The sequence below is a fragment of the Copadichromis virginalis genome, linkage group LG9 (assembly GCF_057382275.1).
Source record: "Copadichromis virginalis isolate Kocher_CV1m ecotype Utaka linkage group LG9, C_Virginalis_male_GT1.1, whole genome shotgun sequence".
NCBI lineage: Eukaryota > Metazoa > Chordata > Actinopteri > Cichliformes > Cichlidae > Copadichromis > Copadichromis virginalis.
Window position 1 is genome coordinate 27,666,498 of NC_140626.1, and position 20,023 is coordinate 27,686,520.

Here is a 20,023-nt window from a genome sequence, read left to right on the forward strand (position 1 = left end):
GCAAAGCGAAGAAGCTAGCTGACACGTTAGCTAGTTCAGATTATGTTAATACGCCTGCTATCAGGCTTCGCTCATTAACACCCAAAGTGCCCACCGTTGTCTGCTTGCCAGCGTTTTCCACTGTAAAAGGAGTATTATTAAGGTTCAAGCAGGAGGACATGAAGGTAGCTACCAGAAGAGCGTTGATGCAAAGGTCTGTTAACTTCTGTGGCGCTTCGAGAACGACAAAAATCTATATAATGACCACCAGTAAGTCTGCAGACGTTTAAATTGAATGATAAAAGAAACACAGGGGTCAGGTCGATCTGGCATGTGTGTATTATATGTTTGAAGAAACGAGTCAAATGGCCCTTCCTCATACTGCGTTGTCTTGACCCTCTCCTCAGACGATGGAAGTGAAGCCTGTGGTTTGGCGAAGACTCGCTCCAGACGGGAGAAACGGGAGAAGGTGGGGAGGAAGTCCGCACTGGAACAGCTCAAAAAGGCTAAGATGGGAGAGAAGATCAAGTATGAGGTATGAAAGGCAGCCATATCACTGGTTCCTGGTTTAAGGTGTGTGAAGAATGTGTTAAATTGCATCAAACACCTGTTTTAACTGCGTCACTGTGGCTTAATAAACAAAGCTGGTTAAGTCTCTCCATACTTCCTTTTACAGCATCTGTTTTTCACTCATTAAAATGATTCATGCTTTTCTCTATCCTAGGATGCTGTATGCAGGTGTCATTTCACAGTAGTACACCTGTGTTTTAACCAGTGTTGTGTTTTTCAGGTGAAGGAGTTCAGCAGTGTGTATGAGGAGGTGGACGAGGATGAGTACTCAAAGATGGTACGAGAGAGGCAAGAGGATGACTGGATTATTGATGATGGTTAGTGTCAGTTACCTCAGCCTGCTGTAGGAATATTTATACTGTGCCAACGTCACAATTGTTTTATTACCTCTCCTTTTTTTTTCTTTTTCTTTTTTTGCCAGATGGAACAGGATACGTGGAGGATGGACGAGAAATCTTTGACGATGATTTGGATGATGATGTAGTGGAAGACAAAAGGGGTAAACACAAGGAGTTGATCACATTTTCTGGAGTAAGTTGTCCAGATCAGGTGCATGAATAGGTTTTGTTTGTTTTATCAGGAAAAGGAGGCGCCAAAGGAGCTGACTCAAGGAAGAATGTGAAGAAATCTGTCGTAGCCAAACCCAACAGCATTAAGAGCCTATTCATGAACAGCAACGTCAAGAGGCCTGCTGAGGTATGTGTTTGTTAGCATCTTTGATTTGCTTCTGTGAAAAATGCCCCGTGCAGTCTACATGTAATGATTTCTGTGCCTGCATGGTGCTTTGGATATTCCAGTCAATGTAAAGCTTAACAACATCCAGCTTTTTTATTTTTATTTTTTATTTTTTATTTTTATTTTTTGTCGTTATGCATTTGTCAGATGTTTTTGTACTTTTGTCTCTTACAGAAAGATGTGGATCTGTCCAAAGATGACCTGTTAGGGGATATCTTACAGGACCTGCACTCTGAGGTTGGTAATTCTTCATTTAAACATGTGACAGTAGTCTGTAGCAAGGCGTTTTCATCTATTAACCACACTTGTGATTACACATACTATTCTAAAATCTGCAATGTTTTATTATGTTTCTTTTCTCACCATTTTTTTACTTTTCTCCTGTTTGGGCATGATGACATATTCCCTTCTACTTTTTTTTTCTTTTAAAGGCTGTAATTTCTTTCTTTTGGTGTCTTAGCCTTTGTTAATATGGCTTTAAAATATGCTCCGTCTTTCCAGAAACCAGCTCTTCTGACCCCGCCACCTGTGGTGACTCTAAAGAAAAAGAAATCTGTGGGATCACCCATGAATCCCTTCTCTATCAAACCTCAGTTGCCAAAGGTAACTCACTCCACCCTCCTAATCAAAGCATATTGATTAGCTCTTTAGACATGTTTATAAAGTGGCTTACCTGAAATTATAACGAATCATCATCCCTTTGATAGCAGGACTCACCCTCAGCTGCTGGGGTAAAGGCAAAAGTGATTCGAACGCCACCATCACACTCTGCCCCCAGGTCATCAGTCCGTCCTCCCTCGTCCACATCTGCTTCTCTTGTGGCAAAGCAGAAGGTAAAAGTGGAAGAGCTGAATGAAGAAGACAAGAACGAAGAAGAAGGTAATGAAGATAGTTTCTAATCTCTTGCCTTTTTTTTTTTTTTTTTTTTGCTTTGTGAAAAGTTTATGCACTAACTTTACATTTTAACATGTTCCTCAGTGAATGATGCCATGGCATTTGATGAGATGGACTTTGATGAACCGATGGAGGTTGGCCTTGAGGAGGAGGCCCCTGTAGTGAAAGACGATGCGGAGTCTAAACATGAAGTAGCAGCAGTGACTGCAGTCAAAGTTGAGGCCAAAGGTGAACCTCAGGATCCAGTCCTCATGTGAGTTTTTCATGCCTTTAGTTCAGCCTCATTTTATTTCCCATAGTTGTAGTTCTATGGGTTGTGCTAAAATTGCTGTCTTTCAGTCCCGAGGAAACGAAGCAAGGACAAGGAAAATATAAAATGCATATAGCAAAATTAACCCGGTGCTTATGTGAGTCAATTTAAATGCCATTTAAACAGGTGTTTACTCCTGTGGCATCTGTTCCTCCCGTGTTTTACCTGCACATGCCGGTGTTTCTAAAGGAATTCGAAAAGCTAAATGCGATGGCTGATTATTGCATTATGAAAATGACTGCAATTCAGTTCACTTCAGTGGTTCACAAATGTATCTGGGTCAAACAGGGCTCCATACATTAAAGAAGAAGACAAAACATGTCACTCTTCTGTGTCACACCTGCAGTCAATCCCCCACAAAACATTGCTGGACTCATTAAGGTCTGAAATGATTGTAGCTTTGAGTAACTCCAGATTAAAAATAAAGATCTAAGCCGTCTTGTTGTGTTGTTAACTTGCAGGAAGTCAAAAATGAATTCCCCAGCAAGTGAGCAGCATTTAAAGTTGTTCACACTTGCTTTTAAAAACGTGGGAGTCTTGTGTTGCCTGATTATATATTGACTGCGTTGTGCAGTCACTTTGATGATTGCAGGTGCAGTTAGCATGACCCACAGAACTAATTATGTTCTTAAACTGGAATAGTTCACATATGAGCAGATGGGTTTTTAGCAGTTTCTTTGCTGTGTTCCTTGTCAAGGTCCAGCAGAATTGGAAGCTCTTGGGGACAAGAGGAGGAGGGCGGAGGTAACGACGCTCCGGCCGAGGTGCAGGTCGATTCCAGCCAACTTCCTCTGGTGGAGGGCCCGGACGGGGAGCAGGTTTTCCGCTTTTATTGGTTGGATGCTTTCGAAGACCCATACAACCAACCAGGTGGGTCCCATTTTCACCCACTGTGAGGATAAAATACAATGCGGTTACGTTTACTGTTTTTAAAAAAATCATGGGCAGGTTTGTAGAGCTCACCCTGATATGTGAATTTAAATGAAAGGTGTGGTGTACCTGTTTGGAAAAGTGTGGATTGAGTCTGCAAAGTCTCATGTCAGCTGCTGTGTTAGCATCAAGAACATTGAGCGGACCATGTACCTCCTACCTCGCGAATATGTAAGTTTCATCTGTCGAAAAATGAATTACCTGTGAAAGTAGAAAGCTATGTGATTGTGTTGTTTAACTATGATTGAGTTAAGTAGTATTTATATTTGTTTTCCACTACACAATATTAGCAATTGAATATATGGAACTATATTTGTTGGAATCTAAAAAGTGAGATGTAAGTTTTATACAGAAATATCTACTGATTAAAAGTCTAATTAGTGTTTGTATTGCATTTAACAGAAGACAAACCCCAGGACCGGGGAGGTGTCCAACACTCCAGTAGGGATGATGGATGTGTACCAAGAGTTCAACGAGCTCTCTGAGAAGTTTAAGATCATGAAGTTCAAGTCCAAGGTCTGATTAGACTGTAAAGTGTGAATGTAGTCATGTTTTTAGCTTGTGTTTGATTTCTTTTTCTTGTCCTACAGAAAGTGGAGAAGAACTATGCGTTTGAAATTCCTGACGTGCCCACTCAGTGCGAGTACCTGGAAGTCAGATATTCTGTGAGCAGACTTGTATATATGCTATTCCCTCATTGTCCTCGCTTTATCCAGCTCTTTATGTTTAGATAAGCTTTAATCCTTTGGGAAATATTGTTTCGCAGGCTGAGTTCCCCTCGCTGCCTTCTGACCTCAAGGGGGCGACCTTTTCCCACATTTTTGGAACCAACACATCCAGTCTGGAGCACTTTCTCCTCAGCAGGAAGATTAAAGGCCCTTGCTGGTTGGATATCAAGTCACCACGTGAGTAGGAGATGTAGACTTTTACTAAGTTTAACTTTATCTGTTGGAATTTTGCAAAAAAATTCAGATGACATGTTAAACTTAGTCTCTAAACTTCACTGTGTCAATGTTAGAGCTAATGAACCAGCCGGTCAGCTGGTGTAAGGTGGAGGCGCTCTCTCTGAGGAGTGATTTAATCACAGTCGTCAAAGATCTCCCACCTCCACCACTCACTGTCATGTCCATCAGTCTCAAGACTGTCCAGAACCCTAAAACTCACCAAAATGAGGTCAGAACACACACGATCAAATATCCTGCCGGATACTGCGATTTTATGCTTTTTGCAAACAGACTGAAATACTAAAGAAGTGAGGACTCAATGCAGTCATTTTCCCCTGCAGATTGTGTCTCTAGCTGCGCTTATACACTATCGCTTCCACATGGATAAATCTCCTCCTCAGCCTCCGTACCAGACTCATTTCTGCGGTGAGTTTTTTCATGGCGTCGCACATGAGAATGTAGTCTTTGTATGCATAGTTATTTATTGCTGTTTATTTTAACAATCCCCAGCCTTAACGTGTAAAACAAAATGTCATTTAAGAAGTAAAACCAAAGACTAAATGAGTGGGCTTGTCATTTTATTATTTGTCTTCTCAGTTATCAGTAGACCAGCTGACTGCATCTTTCCTTATGATTTCAACGAGGCTGTGAGAAAGAAGGTGAGCGCGTATCCAGATGTAAACCTCAGCGTGTTGGCACTCATTCATAAACTGCAGCTTTAAACATGCATACTAACGTTTAGTGCACAAATCTGGGATTCATCATCTTCTGGATGTTGTCCGTACTCTGCCTGTGGGACATTCCTGTCTATTTTTCCTCTGTTAATATACAGTACAGGTCACTTCGGACGAATATTTGCACAACGGGGTGCAACATGCTTCTTTTTTGTCCAGCATGTTAACAGTTTTCCTTTTGTTAATCACCATGTTCATTGGACACTTACGGATGTCTTAGTTGATTTTGACAATTCATATTAGCAAGCATTGGAGTTCCTCTTGTTTTTGCTCCATTCATCATACTGGACTTTACTAGAACAAGCTTCACCTTCTGCTGTGCCAGTTATTTGTTTTAATTTTTTATTTTTCTATCGATGGTCTGTTATCAGTAGCGCATCGCTGCTATTGAGCGCGTTTAGGAAATTTCATTCTGCACAATGCAGGGAACAGCTGTGACTGGCAAACACAAGCGTATCCGTGGTTATTTAGGGAGCGCTTGATTTGATTTTTGTTTTATTTGTGTAGCACGCATTTCCAGTATCACTCATTGAAGTCTGGGAAGCCAAAATAGTGAATGTGATTAAAATTCAGTTAATTTTGCTGCTTTACATGGAACTTGAATAGAAGAAGCAGGGTGCTGTATTTTAGTGAAGACACTGACGGTGTGACTCTCTCTGTTAGAATGGGAAGGTGGAGATCGCTTCTACAGAGAGGACTCTGCTCGGCTTCTTCCTGGCCAAGATGCACAAGATTGACCCTGATGTGCTGGTGGTGAGTAGGAGACGTTGAGATTGTGATAATGATTTTTAATTGGGTTTAAAGTTATTGTTTTGTCTCTGGCTAAAAACACTGTACATGTTTGTTTTCTGTAGGGTCATGACATCTTTGGATTTGACTTGGAAGTTCTTCTCCAGCGCATCAATGTGTGTAAGGTTCCCCATTGGTCAAAAATTGGACGCCTCAGGAGGTCCAATATGCCCAAATTAGGGGTAAGGAAACAAATTTGCTGAGAATGTTTTCTTCAAATGTACTAGAAAGAAAGAAAAAAGAAAAAAAGAAGCTTTATGTTCTGTCGTGCTGGTGCTTTTGAATCCGCAGGGTCGTAGTGCCTTTGCAGAGAAGAACGCCACCTGTGGCCGTCTGGTTTGTGACGTGGAGATCTCAGCCAAAGAGCTGATTCGCTGTAAAAGTTATCATCTGACTGAACTCACTGCTCAGGTGCTGAAGACGGAAAGAATCACAGTCCCACAAGAAGACATTAAAAACCTCTACAGGTAAATGCATGTAAAGGGTAATTTCACCAAAAACACAGGATAAGAAGTACAAGTCATTTCTTTTGTATTATTCATCTATAAAGTTTCTACATGTTATTTCTTCGCTCACAAATCAATGTGGGAAATAATATGTGTACATTAATATATATATATATGAATATGTGTGTCAGTGACTCTCCTCACCTCCTGTACCTGTTGGAGTTGACATGGACAGACGCCAAGTTGATCCTCCTGATCATGTGTGAGCTCAACGTGCTGCCACTCGCCCTGCAGATCACCAGTATTGCTGGAAACGTCATGGTAATGCCGACAATGCTGCTCTTTCTTTAACATAATTTAACATGCACAATGATCTTATAGTTTGGCTGAGCCACAAAACTCAAATTGACAGTATGCAGCATACCAGAGTATTAACAGTCAATTAGTCACATACTTATAATTATTTATTTATTATTTTATTTATTCATATAGCACATTTAACCCTTTACAGCCGATCGGAGCGGGCACGCTCCATTTTGCATAACTATTTTTAAATCCCGGTAGCACTGCAACCACGTAAGCTAGCGCAATAATTTTTTTTGCATATGAAACCGGAGGAGTTGTACTTACATCTTATGCCATCAGCTTGTCCTCGGTCACAGTTTCCTTCCACATATAGCTTTGCAAAAACTGCATAAAAATCACTTGCAGCAACAAAAACATGATATTCCAGAAACACGCTTCGCCGATCCGATCAGCTGTTTGTAACACTTCCTACGTCCATCAGCGCGAACTATCACATGACCGCATGACCTGCCCGAAACCGGAAGTGACGTCATTTTGCGGAAATGTAGTTTTTTTACGATCGGGGCCTTATGAGCCTATACTTGTGTTTTAAAAAGTTATGTTTGAGTTTATGACTTTCTGTGTCGTTTTTGGGATGCTTAGGACTCATATTGCACTGCTGGAAATAGTTTATTTTGATGCATATGCTGTTATTTTGCAAATTTGCACTATAATATTTATTTTCGTTTTTCCTGCAGTATATAAAAATTGGTGTATTTCAAAAATAAAACTATGAAGACACTCAAAATAAATTTCCTGTGGTGGGAAACTAGTTTGTGCAACTTTTTTGTATTTACAGTTTTGAGGGATAAGCCTCTTAAATTTCTCTAACTAGAAATATATGTTAAAAAAACAAAAACGATTTTCAATTTTTTTGTAGTTTATTGCACTTTTTTGCAATTTATGTAATTACTATGCACCTAATGCAGACATATTATTAAAGTTTGGGCTATAATGGTTGTATTGATGTATAGCAACTTGAAATGCTCCCAAAAATGGCTACACAGCATGTAAAAATATAATATAAGCTCTGGCGGACTTGGTTCTATGGTAGGTCTTAAAGGGTTAATTATAACAGGAACATTGACCAAAGTGCTGTACAAGAATACAAAATACCTATTAAAATAACCTATAATATTGATATCAAACATCAAATATGAATTAACAAATAACTCTCATGCTGTATTAAAAGCCAGTAAATAAAAATGTTTTTTAAGATAAGATTGAAAAAGATTGACAGCAGGAGCCTGTCTGATGTGTAGGGGTAAATTAATCCACAGCTTGGGCGCTACGATTGCAAATGCTCGATCGCCTCTGTGAACCAGCCTCGACCTCGGTATGGCTAAAAGCAAAAGACCCCTTGATCTAAGAGACCTAAAGGGTGCATAAGGCTGCAAGAGGTCAGACAAATACCTGGGAGCCTGTCCATTCAGGGCTTTGTAAGTCAACAATAAAAAATTTTTTAAAGTAATTCTGAAGTGGTGAGGGAGCCAATGAAGAGAGGCAAGCACCGGGGAAATATGTTCACATCTTTTAGTACGTGTCAGAAGATGAGCTGCAGCATTCTGGACCAACTGCAGTCTTGTCAGGCAGGTCTGGCTAACTCCAGCGGAGTTGCATTAGTGCAGCTGGGATGTAATAAAAGCATGAATCGCCAAAAAATGATCTCACCTTAGATAACAGCCTCAGTTTGAAGAAAGACCACTGTACAACTGAGCTAATCTGTTTTTCAAAGGTGAAATTGCTGTCAAATATAACCCCAATATTTTTGGCATGCAATTTAATAAAAGGCTAAAGACTGTGCAGGTTAAAATGGGAGGTGCTGGGATTGCCACTTGGTCCAAAAATTATCACTTCGGTTTTGTTCTCATTGAAGTTAAGGAAGTTTGAGGCCAACCGGGATTTAACTTCACCGAGACACTGAAGTAAGGGTTCTAGTAATGCAGTCTCTCTCAGCTGATCAAGAAAAGCATAACAAGTCTAAGCCACAATAGCAATATCATCATCTGACATTTTGGTTTTAGGTTTCTCACACAAGTTTCCACACTTATTGTTTATTCCTTGGACTCCATATTTTTAAAAGTGATGCAATTCAGCCAATTTCCAAAAAGATGATTCTGTTCATCTTCAGTTTCAGCTGACTGCAGGTTTCTCCAACCTTATAAACAATGCATTTGCATAATGAATGAACCCAGCACCACTGATAGAAGACCTCAAGACTGATCTGTAGAAATCACTTGGATGAGTGTTGAAGCGTTTCTCCCACTGAAAACACAGTCAAGATAAACAATCAACTTTTTTGAGATTTCCTTACCTACAGTATATGATTGAGCGTGCATCAAGACAAATGCAGATAATTATTTAGTAAGCAGGCTGAAGGTGACGCTGGCTTTATGGACAAAAAACACCAAAATTAGATAAGCTACTGAAGTGGGTCATGTCAGTAGCACTGTATGGGAAGAGCCACAGTCATTTAAGCTGTATCGTTATGAGTCTGCATGGCGTTAATGTCAGGGCTGTGTGCTGTGGGCTGGGTAAGATGTTGATATTTTTATGCTGGATTGTCATGTGCTTTCTGTATCTTGGTATTTTCTGCAAAGGCAACAGGTGAGATGTTGAAAGCAGCTTTATTCAAACAGAGTGCTCATTTCAAAAAGCATAAAATTTAATTGTAGGGTCGTATTTTAAAGCAGTTGGTTTCAGGAGCTACAGTTTTACATATTTGTGTTGGAAATGATAACTGTTTCACTGAGTTTTCAATTAATTCATTTTTTACGAGTTTCTTGATATCATAAATTTAGCATTTAGTACCAATAACAGAATTACATGACCTTTGGTATCCAGCTTGATTCAGCTAAAATAGCAAACATGTATTTCAGGGCGATCACACCGTAGTCTTTCTGCCTTTCTGATTATTGAGTTGAGGCAGATTTACAGTGACTATAGACCAACTGATATCCAATATTTTAGCTTTTTTTTAAGAGCGATTAAAAATATGACATTCGAATTTATCGGCTAATATATAATTTTTTTTTCCTTTTGTCTTTTGGACACACAATACAGTAAACAGACTTCCCACTCCCAACGTTTGTTATTTTTACTTGTTTATTTACTCATTTCCGTTTTACTGAGCTCTGCTTGGATCAGCTCTTCGGTCCAAATGTGTGTGTTTCCAACAGGGAAGTTGCAGTGTGCCCTCTGGTGGGCAGATTATACAATGTCAGCACTCGTAACATGGGTTGACGGGTTTTTCTCCAATCTTTTATCTACTTTTTAAAATTTTTATAATGCTGATATCAGTAAAAACAACTAAAAATGCTGTCACAATCCACTCACACTTGTCTGACAAAGACATCAGTTTTACTTCACAAAACTATTATTCTTTCAAACTTCTGCCTTCATTCATTCGTGTTTTTAACCGACTTGTTTCAAGTCCAAACCAACATGTTTTCCCATTTTCTTTGAGGCAAAAAAAAAAAAATCCTTTTTTGACATCTTGTTCTGGAAGCTCTAATCGCCGTATGTGACAGAAAATGTCCTGGAAAATGAGTTTTTCTCCCTGCTTTGTCTCTGCAGTCTCGTACTCTGATGGGAGGCCGCTCTGAGAGGAACGAGTTCCTGCTGCTTCATGCCTTCCACGAGAAAGACTACATCGTCCCTGACAAACCTTCTTTCAAAAAAGCACAGCTCGAGACGGTGAAGATGCAGCCAAATAACACACGCAGCTGAATTTTTGTTTTTTCCAAATTAGTTAATTGAAATAAAGCTCCTTCTATTTTTTTCTTTTTTTTCCAGGCTGAAGGCGAAGATGATGTGGATGCAGGCAAAGGCAAGAGGAAGAAGAAGGCAGCCTATGCTGGAGGTTTGGTGCTGGATCCTAAAGTTGGTAAGCACTGGGCATGTCTAAAAAAATGTATTTACTCACCTTGTTTTTTCATGTTTACGCAATTATTTTAACTCTCTTCTTCTCATTTTTAGGTTTCTATGATAAGTTTGTGCTGCTGCTTGACTTCAACAGTCTGTATCCTTCAATCATCCAAGAGTTCAACATCTGCTTCACCACCGTGCAGAGGGAGGCTCAGAACTCCCAGAAGAAGAAAGAGGTAGTGTTCAAAAACAAGTTGTGTTTATAGGTTGAGCCTGTTGTCCAGCTACGTTAATGCTAAATGCTTCGGATTCGAGATTCAATTCATTTACACACTTTTGACTTGTGCTTTCATGGCAACAGGTGGATGACCCAGAGGAAATTCCCGAGATTCCAGATCCTAACCTAGAAATGGGAATCCTGCCCAAGGAAATCAGGAAGCTGGTTGAACGGCGTAAGCAGGTCAAAGGGCTCATGAAACAGCAAGACATCAACCCAGATCTCTACCTGCAGGTACACACGTGAACACACACTAGCGGTAGGGGTGGTATTTGTGAGCTGGTGTCAGAATAGAACAGAGAAGCTTTATTGTTATTGCATGTGACGTCTTTCGTGAATGAAAAGTCTTTTTTCCATTGGTACCTACTCGGATCGACTCACCACGGTTTTCCATTAGGTCATAGTACCTGGTACCCCCTGCTCTGACAAGGGCTCCAAAGCGATCCGAGCAGGTAGGGCTGCTCAATTAATCGAATTTTAATCACGATTACGATCTGGGCTTTCAACGATCATTAAAAATGACTGAGCCGATTATTAGCCCCTTCCTCATTTATCCGCGACACCTTAAAGGCCGGTCCGTGAAAATATCCGGTTGTTCAGTGATGACGCGACGAATCCTACTTCCGGGTCTAAAGTAGTCTGCGTTTAATATGGCATTTGTGTTGTTAACATGTTTAATGTTATGTATTTTCTTCTATTTGATCTCAAAAAGCTCCTAAAACAGTCAGTGATCACTGTTGACCTCCCTCGGCTTTTATTACCGCTAATCATTTATTTAAGCTCAGTTTTTAAAACCTTAGGATGTAACTACAGCCCAGCCCATGCAGCAGTATATGAATGACTAACCTCGTATTGTGGATGGATTATCTCAGTTGTTCTCCTGGCTGAAGTTTGGTCCTTTTACAGCATCCTGCCATGCGATTACATTTGTTCCTGACCACCGAGAACACTCACGTTAACTTTTATCGAGTGGAAAAAAGTTAGCTTGTTTATATTATGCTAACATAGCTGTGTCGCTAGCGGTCACGTAGCACATCATTATATACCAGCTAGCCCAACTTCAGTAACCCTACAAACGTCACTGCTGTTTAGTTTTCTGTCTTCATTTATGCTGGAAGTGATAGCAGAGCTGTACATTTTAATTTGTTTCCAAAACCCCGCAGTCAGGACATGCTATATTGTAGTTAGATAGAAGCTAGCGAGCTAACTTTCTGCTAACTTCTAACTCCGTTAAATGTCATAAATTCCGTTTTCATGGATGCCTGGATGTTAAACTCAATTGTTACACCTGGTAGAGCAGAACGCTGATCATTTTATTAAAGATGAAAGACTTTAGACAGTTTTTCAACTCTCAGTAATGCCATAGTGATCGTTTGATATATGGACCTGCAGCGGAGTTTAGACCCAGACACGGCTAGTGACATCAGACTGAACAACTGGATTGTCGGGCATAAACCGGTCCGTGGCGCAAAAAAGGTTGGAGACCGCTGATTAAGAAGACCCGAGGGAAGCTCGGAAAGCTAAGCAGAAGTTATTTGGAGAGTGACTGCCGTTGGTTGAAAAGAGAGTTTAAAAAAAAAAAAAAAAAAAACTTCAGTGGTGTTGCACACTATTTTATATTATTTTTTTAAAGTCATTGTTAACCCTTTAAAGCCGGTCAGAGCAGCACGCTCCGTTTTGCGTAACTATTTTTAAATCCCTGTAGAACCTGAACCGTGTAAGCTAGCGCAATAATTTGTTTTGCATATGAAACCGGAGGAGTTGTACTTACATCTTATGCCATCAGCTTGTCCTCGGTCACGGTTTCCTTCCACATAAAGCTTTGCAAAAATTGCATAAAAAGCGCTTGCAGGAACAAAAACATAATATTCCAGAAACACGCTTTGCCGTTCCTATCAGCTGTTCGTAACACTTCCCACAGTGAAATGAGGCACATGCTGTTTTCTTTGCAAATTTGCATCATAGGATTGTTTTTTGTTTTTCCTGCAGTATATAAAAATTGGTGTATCTCCAAAATAAAACTATGAAGACACTCAAAATAAACTTCCTGTGGTGGGAAACTATTTTTTGCAACTTTATTGTATTTAAAGTTTTGAGGGATAAACCTCTTAAATTTCTCCAAGTAGAAATATATGTAAACAAAACAAAAGCGATTTTCAATTTTTTTTGTAGTTTATTGCACTTTTTTGCAATTTATGTAATTACTATGGACTTAATGCATACATATTATTAAAATATGGGCTATAACAGTTGTATTGATGTATAGCAACTTGAAATGCTCCCACAAATGGCACTACAGCATGTAAAAAAAAAATAAAAATAATATAAGCTCTGGTGGACTTGGTTCCATAGTAGGTCTTAAAGGGTTAAATAAATATCGTCAAATAATCGTGATCTCAATTTCAGTGAAAATAATCGTGATTATCATTTTTGCCATAATCGAGCAGCCCTACGAGCAGGTACTGAAATGTGACGTCATCAGACTTGTAAACAAGACGCCACTGATCAGCCAATCAGTGGCGTCTTGTTTACGAAATTCAAAACCACCCCAGCAACGAGGGAAATGGCTACAAGAAACAACGCCGTGGTCCCCAAGTCGGACGAAAAGTCACAGACGGAGCAGCAGGTTTATCGTCGCCTCGATGTCCACCTTTGTTATAGCGTTCGTGTCGCATACTAATTACGTCACGGGATGCTCAGACGTGTTGCTATAACAACAACCAAGCACATTGGGTGGTATTCAATTGTTATGCAAAACCAGACTATCCGAGTCAAGCCCTGGCAAGTCGATCCGAGTAGGTACTAATGGAAAGACGGCTAAAGTTGCACACATACTCAATAAATGAAAAACAATATGTAATAATATATAAAAATCAGTGCAGTGTATAAAACAGTGTACCTAAGAAATGGCAGAAACTTAGATGAGACTGATGGAAAGCGCCACACCATATCATATCGGATTAATTAAATCTGTTGTTGAATATTTTGCTGCGCTGCACTCATTTTAGCCGGTTTTCCCATTGGAATATTTTTGTCCCTCAGTACGACATCCGTCAGAAGGCTCTGAAGCTGACTGCTAACAGTATGTACGGTTGCCTGGGATTCAGCTACAGCCGCTTTTACGCCAAGCCACTTGCTGCCCTGGTTACACACAAGGGTAGGGAGGTGAGTACACAAACACACTGCTGACTTTAAAGGCTATGTGGACCTCGAGCGTTTTAGCTGTAAAGCTTTGTTTTTAGAGCAGTATCTGGATCTATAAAAGGCACCAAATACACTGAGACTGATTAAATACAAGTTTATCCTACTTTCTTTTGAAAAGTGTAAAGAACAGTCCAACGTTCATCCACAAGAGGGCACTGCTACATTATATTCAGCACTGTGCAACACTCCTTACTCTGGCCTATTTTCTTTGACTTGTCATTTGTTTTCTGCTTTATCCTGACTCACATTTGTTTCTACAAATGTCTTTGTTTCTCCCACACCCTGTGCCCTTTTCTGTCTCCCAAATATGATTACATCTTCAATTTCATTTAGTCAGAATAAGAGACTTTCCTTATTTTCGGTGATATCAGTGACACTATGCAAGTATTTTCCAAGAACAGAATGCCACGGGCACTCTTGAATCTAACACTCTCCATTTAAAGTCTCATTGTGTAAGCACTTCTTTCAACACACAAATGGAATGACAGTGGCATGCACGCTCAATAAATTGGTGCAAAGATGCATGTGTACTGCATGACATAAACAGCTAAAGCTGGTATTGTAACTGAACACCCCACACACACACACGAGCACACACACACTCACACTCTCCCACTATGTCAGTGGTAGTACTCATGTTCATTTAATGAGCTCTAACAGTACAAGTCCTCAGCAGAGGCATCAGGCTTTGCCTCAGGGGAGTCCTTCATTAAGATCCCCTTACACACTCATTGTGCTCCCTAATAGAGGGCAGGGCAGTAACTCACTGTGCGTGTTTGTTATTTTGTCAGTCCGTTTGGGCCTCCAGTCATGCTTGTTGTTCAGCTGACAGAGCTACATTGTTAAAGTTGTGTATTGGATTTGCTGCTGCAGGTGGGAGTTTCTGTCCCTCAACACTTCACCGCTTATATCTTGTAGTTCGTATTTATCAACAGCCTGAGGTAGATGGGTTCATTTACATTTGTACCTCCTGCTTGCTTTACATAATCCGGGAAGCATCACCATTCTCGTGTAAGGAGTAGACTAGATTTCCATTATTCGAAGGCTTTGCTCTTGCCCGTGTTGCTAGATTTAGAAGCCCTAATTTAATCATGTGGAATAGACTTACAGCTAGCAGCTATTTTCACAACCTTTCTTGTTGATTTATTTGTTGTATAAAAACTGAAACCTCAAAGTTATTTATCACAGGAGGGCCAGAAATCCAAATTTAGTTGGAGAAAATGCTGACACAGATGTCACCATTAGTGAGTCACATTAAGATAGTTATATGCTACACCTTCAAGCTGATCACTCTGCTGGTGCCTGGAAGTAAGAAGGTTTCACTAGAACAGATTCGATTGGGTACATTGAGAATACAGATACTGATGTCCAATGTCCCTGAAGCAAAAGGGAGTTCGCATCATACATAATGGGATTATACATATCTAACCAAGGCTGTATTAAAAACCTGTGAAGCATAAGTGGTGTAACAGTAAAATGATGCAGCTGGAGCTCTTTTGTAATGGTGGGACTGGAAGGATGTGAAATTGTCCTTGCTTTTGAAAAAGTCTAACAACAACTGATGTGTATATAAAAGATGTTTTGTTTTTGTTTTTTGTGCTTCATGAACAAAACATTTTCATCATGTCCGCACAGAAATGGAGCATTTTTGTTGCCCATTATCCATAGCATGTTAACAGGATTACCATTAAGAGCTGAGCAGACATCATCCCAATCTATATCTGAATCTGGGACTCTTTTGCCCCCATATGGAGCTCACACTGACGGTGGCGAGTCCTTGTTACGGTCAGTATAAAAGATGGAGGTAGCTACAGCGATTGGTTTCTGAAGCCTTGAAGAGTGTTTTCATTTCAAATGCAGGTTTATTTTTATTTTTGTTTTTTATCCTGAAGCTATGCCCATATTTAATACTGTTTGTGGTACTTTGTGTAGATGGCTGTATCCTCAGTGTTGAGAAGAGGGCAGGGTGTAGATTAGGTTTGGTCGACTGACCCGTTTGCCACGGAATATCGAACTGTCCTCGAGGCCTGGTGCGAGTCATGCGCGTCTGCCCCAGGCTTCTTCCACCCGTCCTATCAAAATAAAGCATAAAAACATAAATTACTGTTATTGAAGAGTCGCTTGGTTACCTGATTTTTACCTGATTATCTGTTGCAGTTACTCCTCAATGAAATGATTATTCCTTAATTAGTATTATTAATAATTATTACTCTAATTAGTATGTTCAGCGGTAAATGGGCTTGTTCTTATGTAGCGCTTTTCTACTCTACTCAAAGCGTTTTATACAACACGCCTCAGTCACCCCAGCACTTTTTTCTTCCTAAGTGGTGCTTTCTAACATTCACATTTTCATGAACGCATCAGAGGAGCAACTTGAGGTTCTGTATCTTACTTAGACATGCAGATGGGAGCAGCCAGGCATTGAACGGCCCACCTTTCAGTTAGTAAAGTCCCTACATCCTGAGCTACAGCCACCCAAGTATGAAGTCAACCTCCAAGCATCACAATGTGACACAAATACATTTGCCAGGATCAAATACCTTACTACTCTACAGTTATCCTTACACAGTTGCTGAACATTATAAGCCTTTATACAGAAGGTTATACTGGTGGTATGTCTCATTAGACTGCATTGGGTTTATCAAGGTGTACTTAATAATGTGTCAGCTGAGTGTTTATACTAATAGTGATTCAGATGCTTTGCAGGTTTGTTGGAAACTAAAATTTCCTCCAAAGTTTTCTAAAACTTCTCAAGTTGTCCTGTGTGGCGAGGAGGCTGTAAGCAAATTGGATGTAGGACTTCAGTACACTACAGAGAGACGTGCGTCAAAAAGGTCATCAGTCAGTGTGCGGTGTACACACACGTACCTCGGCTTGCTGATGAAGCAGGAGATCCCACTTCACACAATCTTAGTGTTTTGTTTACTTTGTATCTATGATCCTACCACAACTCTATTTATATAGCAGCTTGTGTGTTTGGAGAGCGCGTGGCTTCAGCACCAGCCTGCTGATAATAAGGCAACATGCTGTGGAAGATATTCTTTGAAATTTACTTTTTGTCAGTTTTACTTGTATATAAGTGTGTGTGTGTGTGTATAAATCTTATAGCATCTAAAATAGGATTTTTGTAGGACAGTTTTTCCAGCACTTGAGCATCGTATGCTCGTCAAGGAAAAGCAGCAGATCAGCAGTAGTACGAACCAAATGTGTCTGTTTTACTGAATTGTACAGAGTCCTAAAGTTAACAGGAGGCAAGCCGAGTAGTTCTCGGTAGTTTCCGACTGCAGCGAGCCAGAAAAGCCAGCTGGCATTTATAACTGGATTTCTAGTGTATTTGTGGGCATTGCCATTTGCACTCCCACCCCCATTTTAATCGTCACATTTGCACTCCACTTTCATCTCATGATTTAGGAGGCTTTTTATTTTTGTAATTGTAACATGTACACTGATCACCACTCTGTCCACAGTGTAAATCCACCCTCCTCTCGCGCCCCTGCGTTCCCTTCATCTGTTTGGATGAGTGTCCAGAGTGAATGTTCATGTGTTCTCTGTATTTATTGATTGGCCCGGCTCTCATCTTTCTCTCGCTCTCGTTTTAAAATGAGGCCTAACCCCCCAGTGTGGCCGGATGGCTCAGGCTGCAGGCCACGGCAGTGTCTCAGCCCTGGGCTTAGATGGGGGTTGACAGACCCTTGGCTGTGGACCTTCTGATCAAATTTGCCAACTTAGGAGGGGAAAGCCCCCCACTTACATCTCCTCCTGATTCTTGTGCGTCTTCCTTGGGTATGTCATCTATCGTGTGTGTGTGTGTGTGTGTGTGTGTGTGTGTGTGTGTGTGTGTGTTACTACTACCCATCTGTGTGTGCGTGCACAAGTGCTACTGGCCGAACTCTGCCCTTTGTCGGGACCATTTGTTGTGGCCCTGTTCTGTCCTGGTATGTGTGGGTATTAAAGGGGGGGATGATGGGTATTAAGAGGAAGGTGAAGGTTTAGAATTACACAGTCAAGGGTCCTCCACAGATTGATGTCCCCCTCACTCCCTCAGCGTTATTTTGGGTTCTTTTGTATGTTCGCCAGAGAGCATTTGGGTGCAGAGAAATGGTTGTATGACACAGACAGACAGCTTGCACACATGTGATTATTTCGTTTTTAATTTTATTTATTTATTTTTTGTTAATGGGTTGATAAATGCATCTGTCACACCAGAAAGATTTTTTTTGGCCACAGGCTGCTGGATCTCCGAATTCATCCACTAAATGAGGAGATTTTAATTTGGGGGGGGAAAGGTTTCCGCAAACCTGCTTAGGGATGACGAATCAGCTGCAGGTTTAGAACAACTACATGATTTTTCCTTTGTTGACCTGTGTTATTGTTAATGTTTCTAGTCACTTGAAATGGCAAAGAGTCTGTACTTGAATTTAATTTGTGTTTATGAAATCAGAAGCTCGCTTTTTAAAATTCTCAATTGTTTAGTTTGGCCTGCTTCTCTTGCATGATGGTGTGTTTACGTCGTCCTAATCGAGTGATGTTCACAGCGCAGGCCGAGGGAAGCTGCTTATTGTTGCGGATCGCAGATTGGTTTGACCTTTGACCCTTTTGCCTGCAAATCTGACAACCATTAGCAGGTGTGTGTCTCTCCGGATGGAGGGTGACTCCTAAAAGCCATTCTGCTGTAATTGAGTCTCTGTCCTTGTGTTTAAAAACAGCCTGACAGGAGCTCGTAGTTGACATTATTGGCTGGCATGCAGAGTGAAGATAGAAGCTGGCTTCTGTAACGGAGCTGAGGGTGCAGAGAGGTCAGAGTTTGGTTTAGGTTAAACCCTCTCCCGTACGTACGTGTGTGCAAGGGTGCATGTGCTCGTAATGAAGTCTAAGTAAATATTGTTGCCCCTGGTGTCCCTTGTTCTGCTTCTGTATCATCTCTCTTGTCTCAAGAATCACAAATCAGTTCCCAGAATTAGACACAGAAATACCTGAACCAACCTATCACGTCTCATTTGTGGTCGCATCTGTCAGACTGCATGCTCTGATGTCATGTGAGTAAATACTGTTGCCCTCATTTCTTTCATTGAGGGTTTCAGAATCACAGTGGTCATTTTTACATTTCCCTGAATTAGACATAAGAATACATAAGCCTGCCTACTCCGCCGGTGCGTTTGGGGAAATGAGGGCTGCGATGTTTCCATGATCCTGTAGTCCTTTTAAAGAGTGGGCTTTTCTCTTGATAGGAGTGGACTTAACAAATAGTCACATGGGAGCAGCGCTGCTATTCTGGCATCAATAGCGTGTCTGTGAGGGCGGACGGTGGACCGCGCAGGGGCTCAGAGTTTAAACGGCGACTTCGTAACACCTGCTAATGAGGCCATGTGAGAATGAGCTTATGGCAGAGATTATAATTGATAATGGATTCATCTGGCGTGCATTTGAATTTATTTGTTTACTTTATAACTTTATTTTGAAAAGTTCTATATAAATACTAATAAACTAAATAAGGGTTTGTTTTCCCTCAGAATTATTTATTCTATGGATTTTGTTCCCACATAAACATGTTTTATGAGTGAGCAGCTATTTAAATTTTACATAAAGAAGAACCACATTTTGAGTCTTTTCAAACGCAGCTTTTAACATTTTAAAAAAGCTTAACTTCAGTAGCACAAGTTTTTAAAATTCATTTTAGTGACTTTGTTCTAAATCAATGGCAGCCATACTGAGTAATAATTAGTATTAATAATAGTAGTAAATAATTCATAATAACAATACTAAATCATCAATAATTATAGTGACTGACCCCCAAAAAGAGCATTACTATTTACCCTGTGGAGTGAGTTGAATTTATTTATAGTGTTAGCTTTTAGTTAGGGGTGCAATGATATTCGTATCGATATTGAACCGTTCGATACAGTGCTTTCGGTTCGGTACGCATATGTATCGAACAATACAACATTTGTAATTTATTTTATCAATTTTCCTTCTGACGATGCTGTCTGTGTTGAGCGCTC

At 40.4% G+C, this 20,023-nt stretch overlaps 1 protein-coding gene across 3 annotated transcripts in view; it reads left to right on the forward strand.

The window, feature by feature from the left end:
- pola1 (polymerase (DNA directed), alpha 1) overlaps positions 1-20,023 on the forward strand; it is a 68,057-nt gene that overhangs the window by 1,901 nt on the left and 46,133 nt on the right. For 2 of the 3 annotated variants that reach the window (XM_085468556.1, XM_085468554.1), the window contains exons 2-26: positions 387-514; positions 770-866; positions 971-1,048; positions 1,130-1,245; positions 1,459-1,521; positions 1,786-1,887; positions 1,992-2,163; positions 2,263-2,431; positions 3,186-3,358; positions 3,477-3,589; positions 3,821-3,934; positions 4,009-4,083; positions 4,185-4,323; positions 4,437-4,591; positions 4,704-4,788; positions 4,960-5,021; positions 5,760-5,849; positions 5,951-6,067; positions 6,177-6,352; positions 6,523-6,652; positions 10,253-10,372; positions 10,472-10,562; positions 10,655-10,779; positions 10,905-11,054; positions 13,863-13,985. In XM_085468556.1, the coding sequence (XP_085324682.1) occupies positions 491-514; positions 770-866; positions 971-1,048; positions 1,130-1,245; positions 1,459-1,521; positions 1,786-1,887; positions 1,992-2,163; positions 2,263-2,431; positions 3,186-3,358; positions 3,477-3,589; positions 3,821-3,934; positions 4,009-4,083; positions 4,185-4,323; positions 4,437-4,591; positions 4,704-4,788; positions 4,960-5,021; positions 5,760-5,849; positions 5,951-6,067; positions 6,177-6,352; positions 6,523-6,652; positions 10,253-10,372; positions 10,472-10,562; positions 10,655-10,779; positions 10,905-11,054; positions 13,863-13,985 (2,859 nt within the window). In that variant the 5' untranslated portion in view covers positions 387-490. The remainder of the gene's footprint in view (positions 1-386; positions 515-769; positions 867-970; positions 1,049-1,129; positions 1,246-1,458; positions 1,522-1,785; positions 1,888-1,991; positions 2,164-2,262; positions 2,432-3,185; positions 3,359-3,476; positions 3,590-3,820; positions 3,935-4,008; positions 4,084-4,184; positions 4,324-4,436; positions 4,592-4,703; positions 4,789-4,959; positions 5,022-5,759; positions 5,850-5,950; positions 6,068-6,176; positions 6,353-6,522; positions 6,653-10,252; positions 10,373-10,471; positions 10,563-10,654; positions 10,780-10,904; positions 11,055-13,862; positions 13,986-20,023) is intronic. The other variant, XM_085468555.1, reaches the window with a different exon arrangement.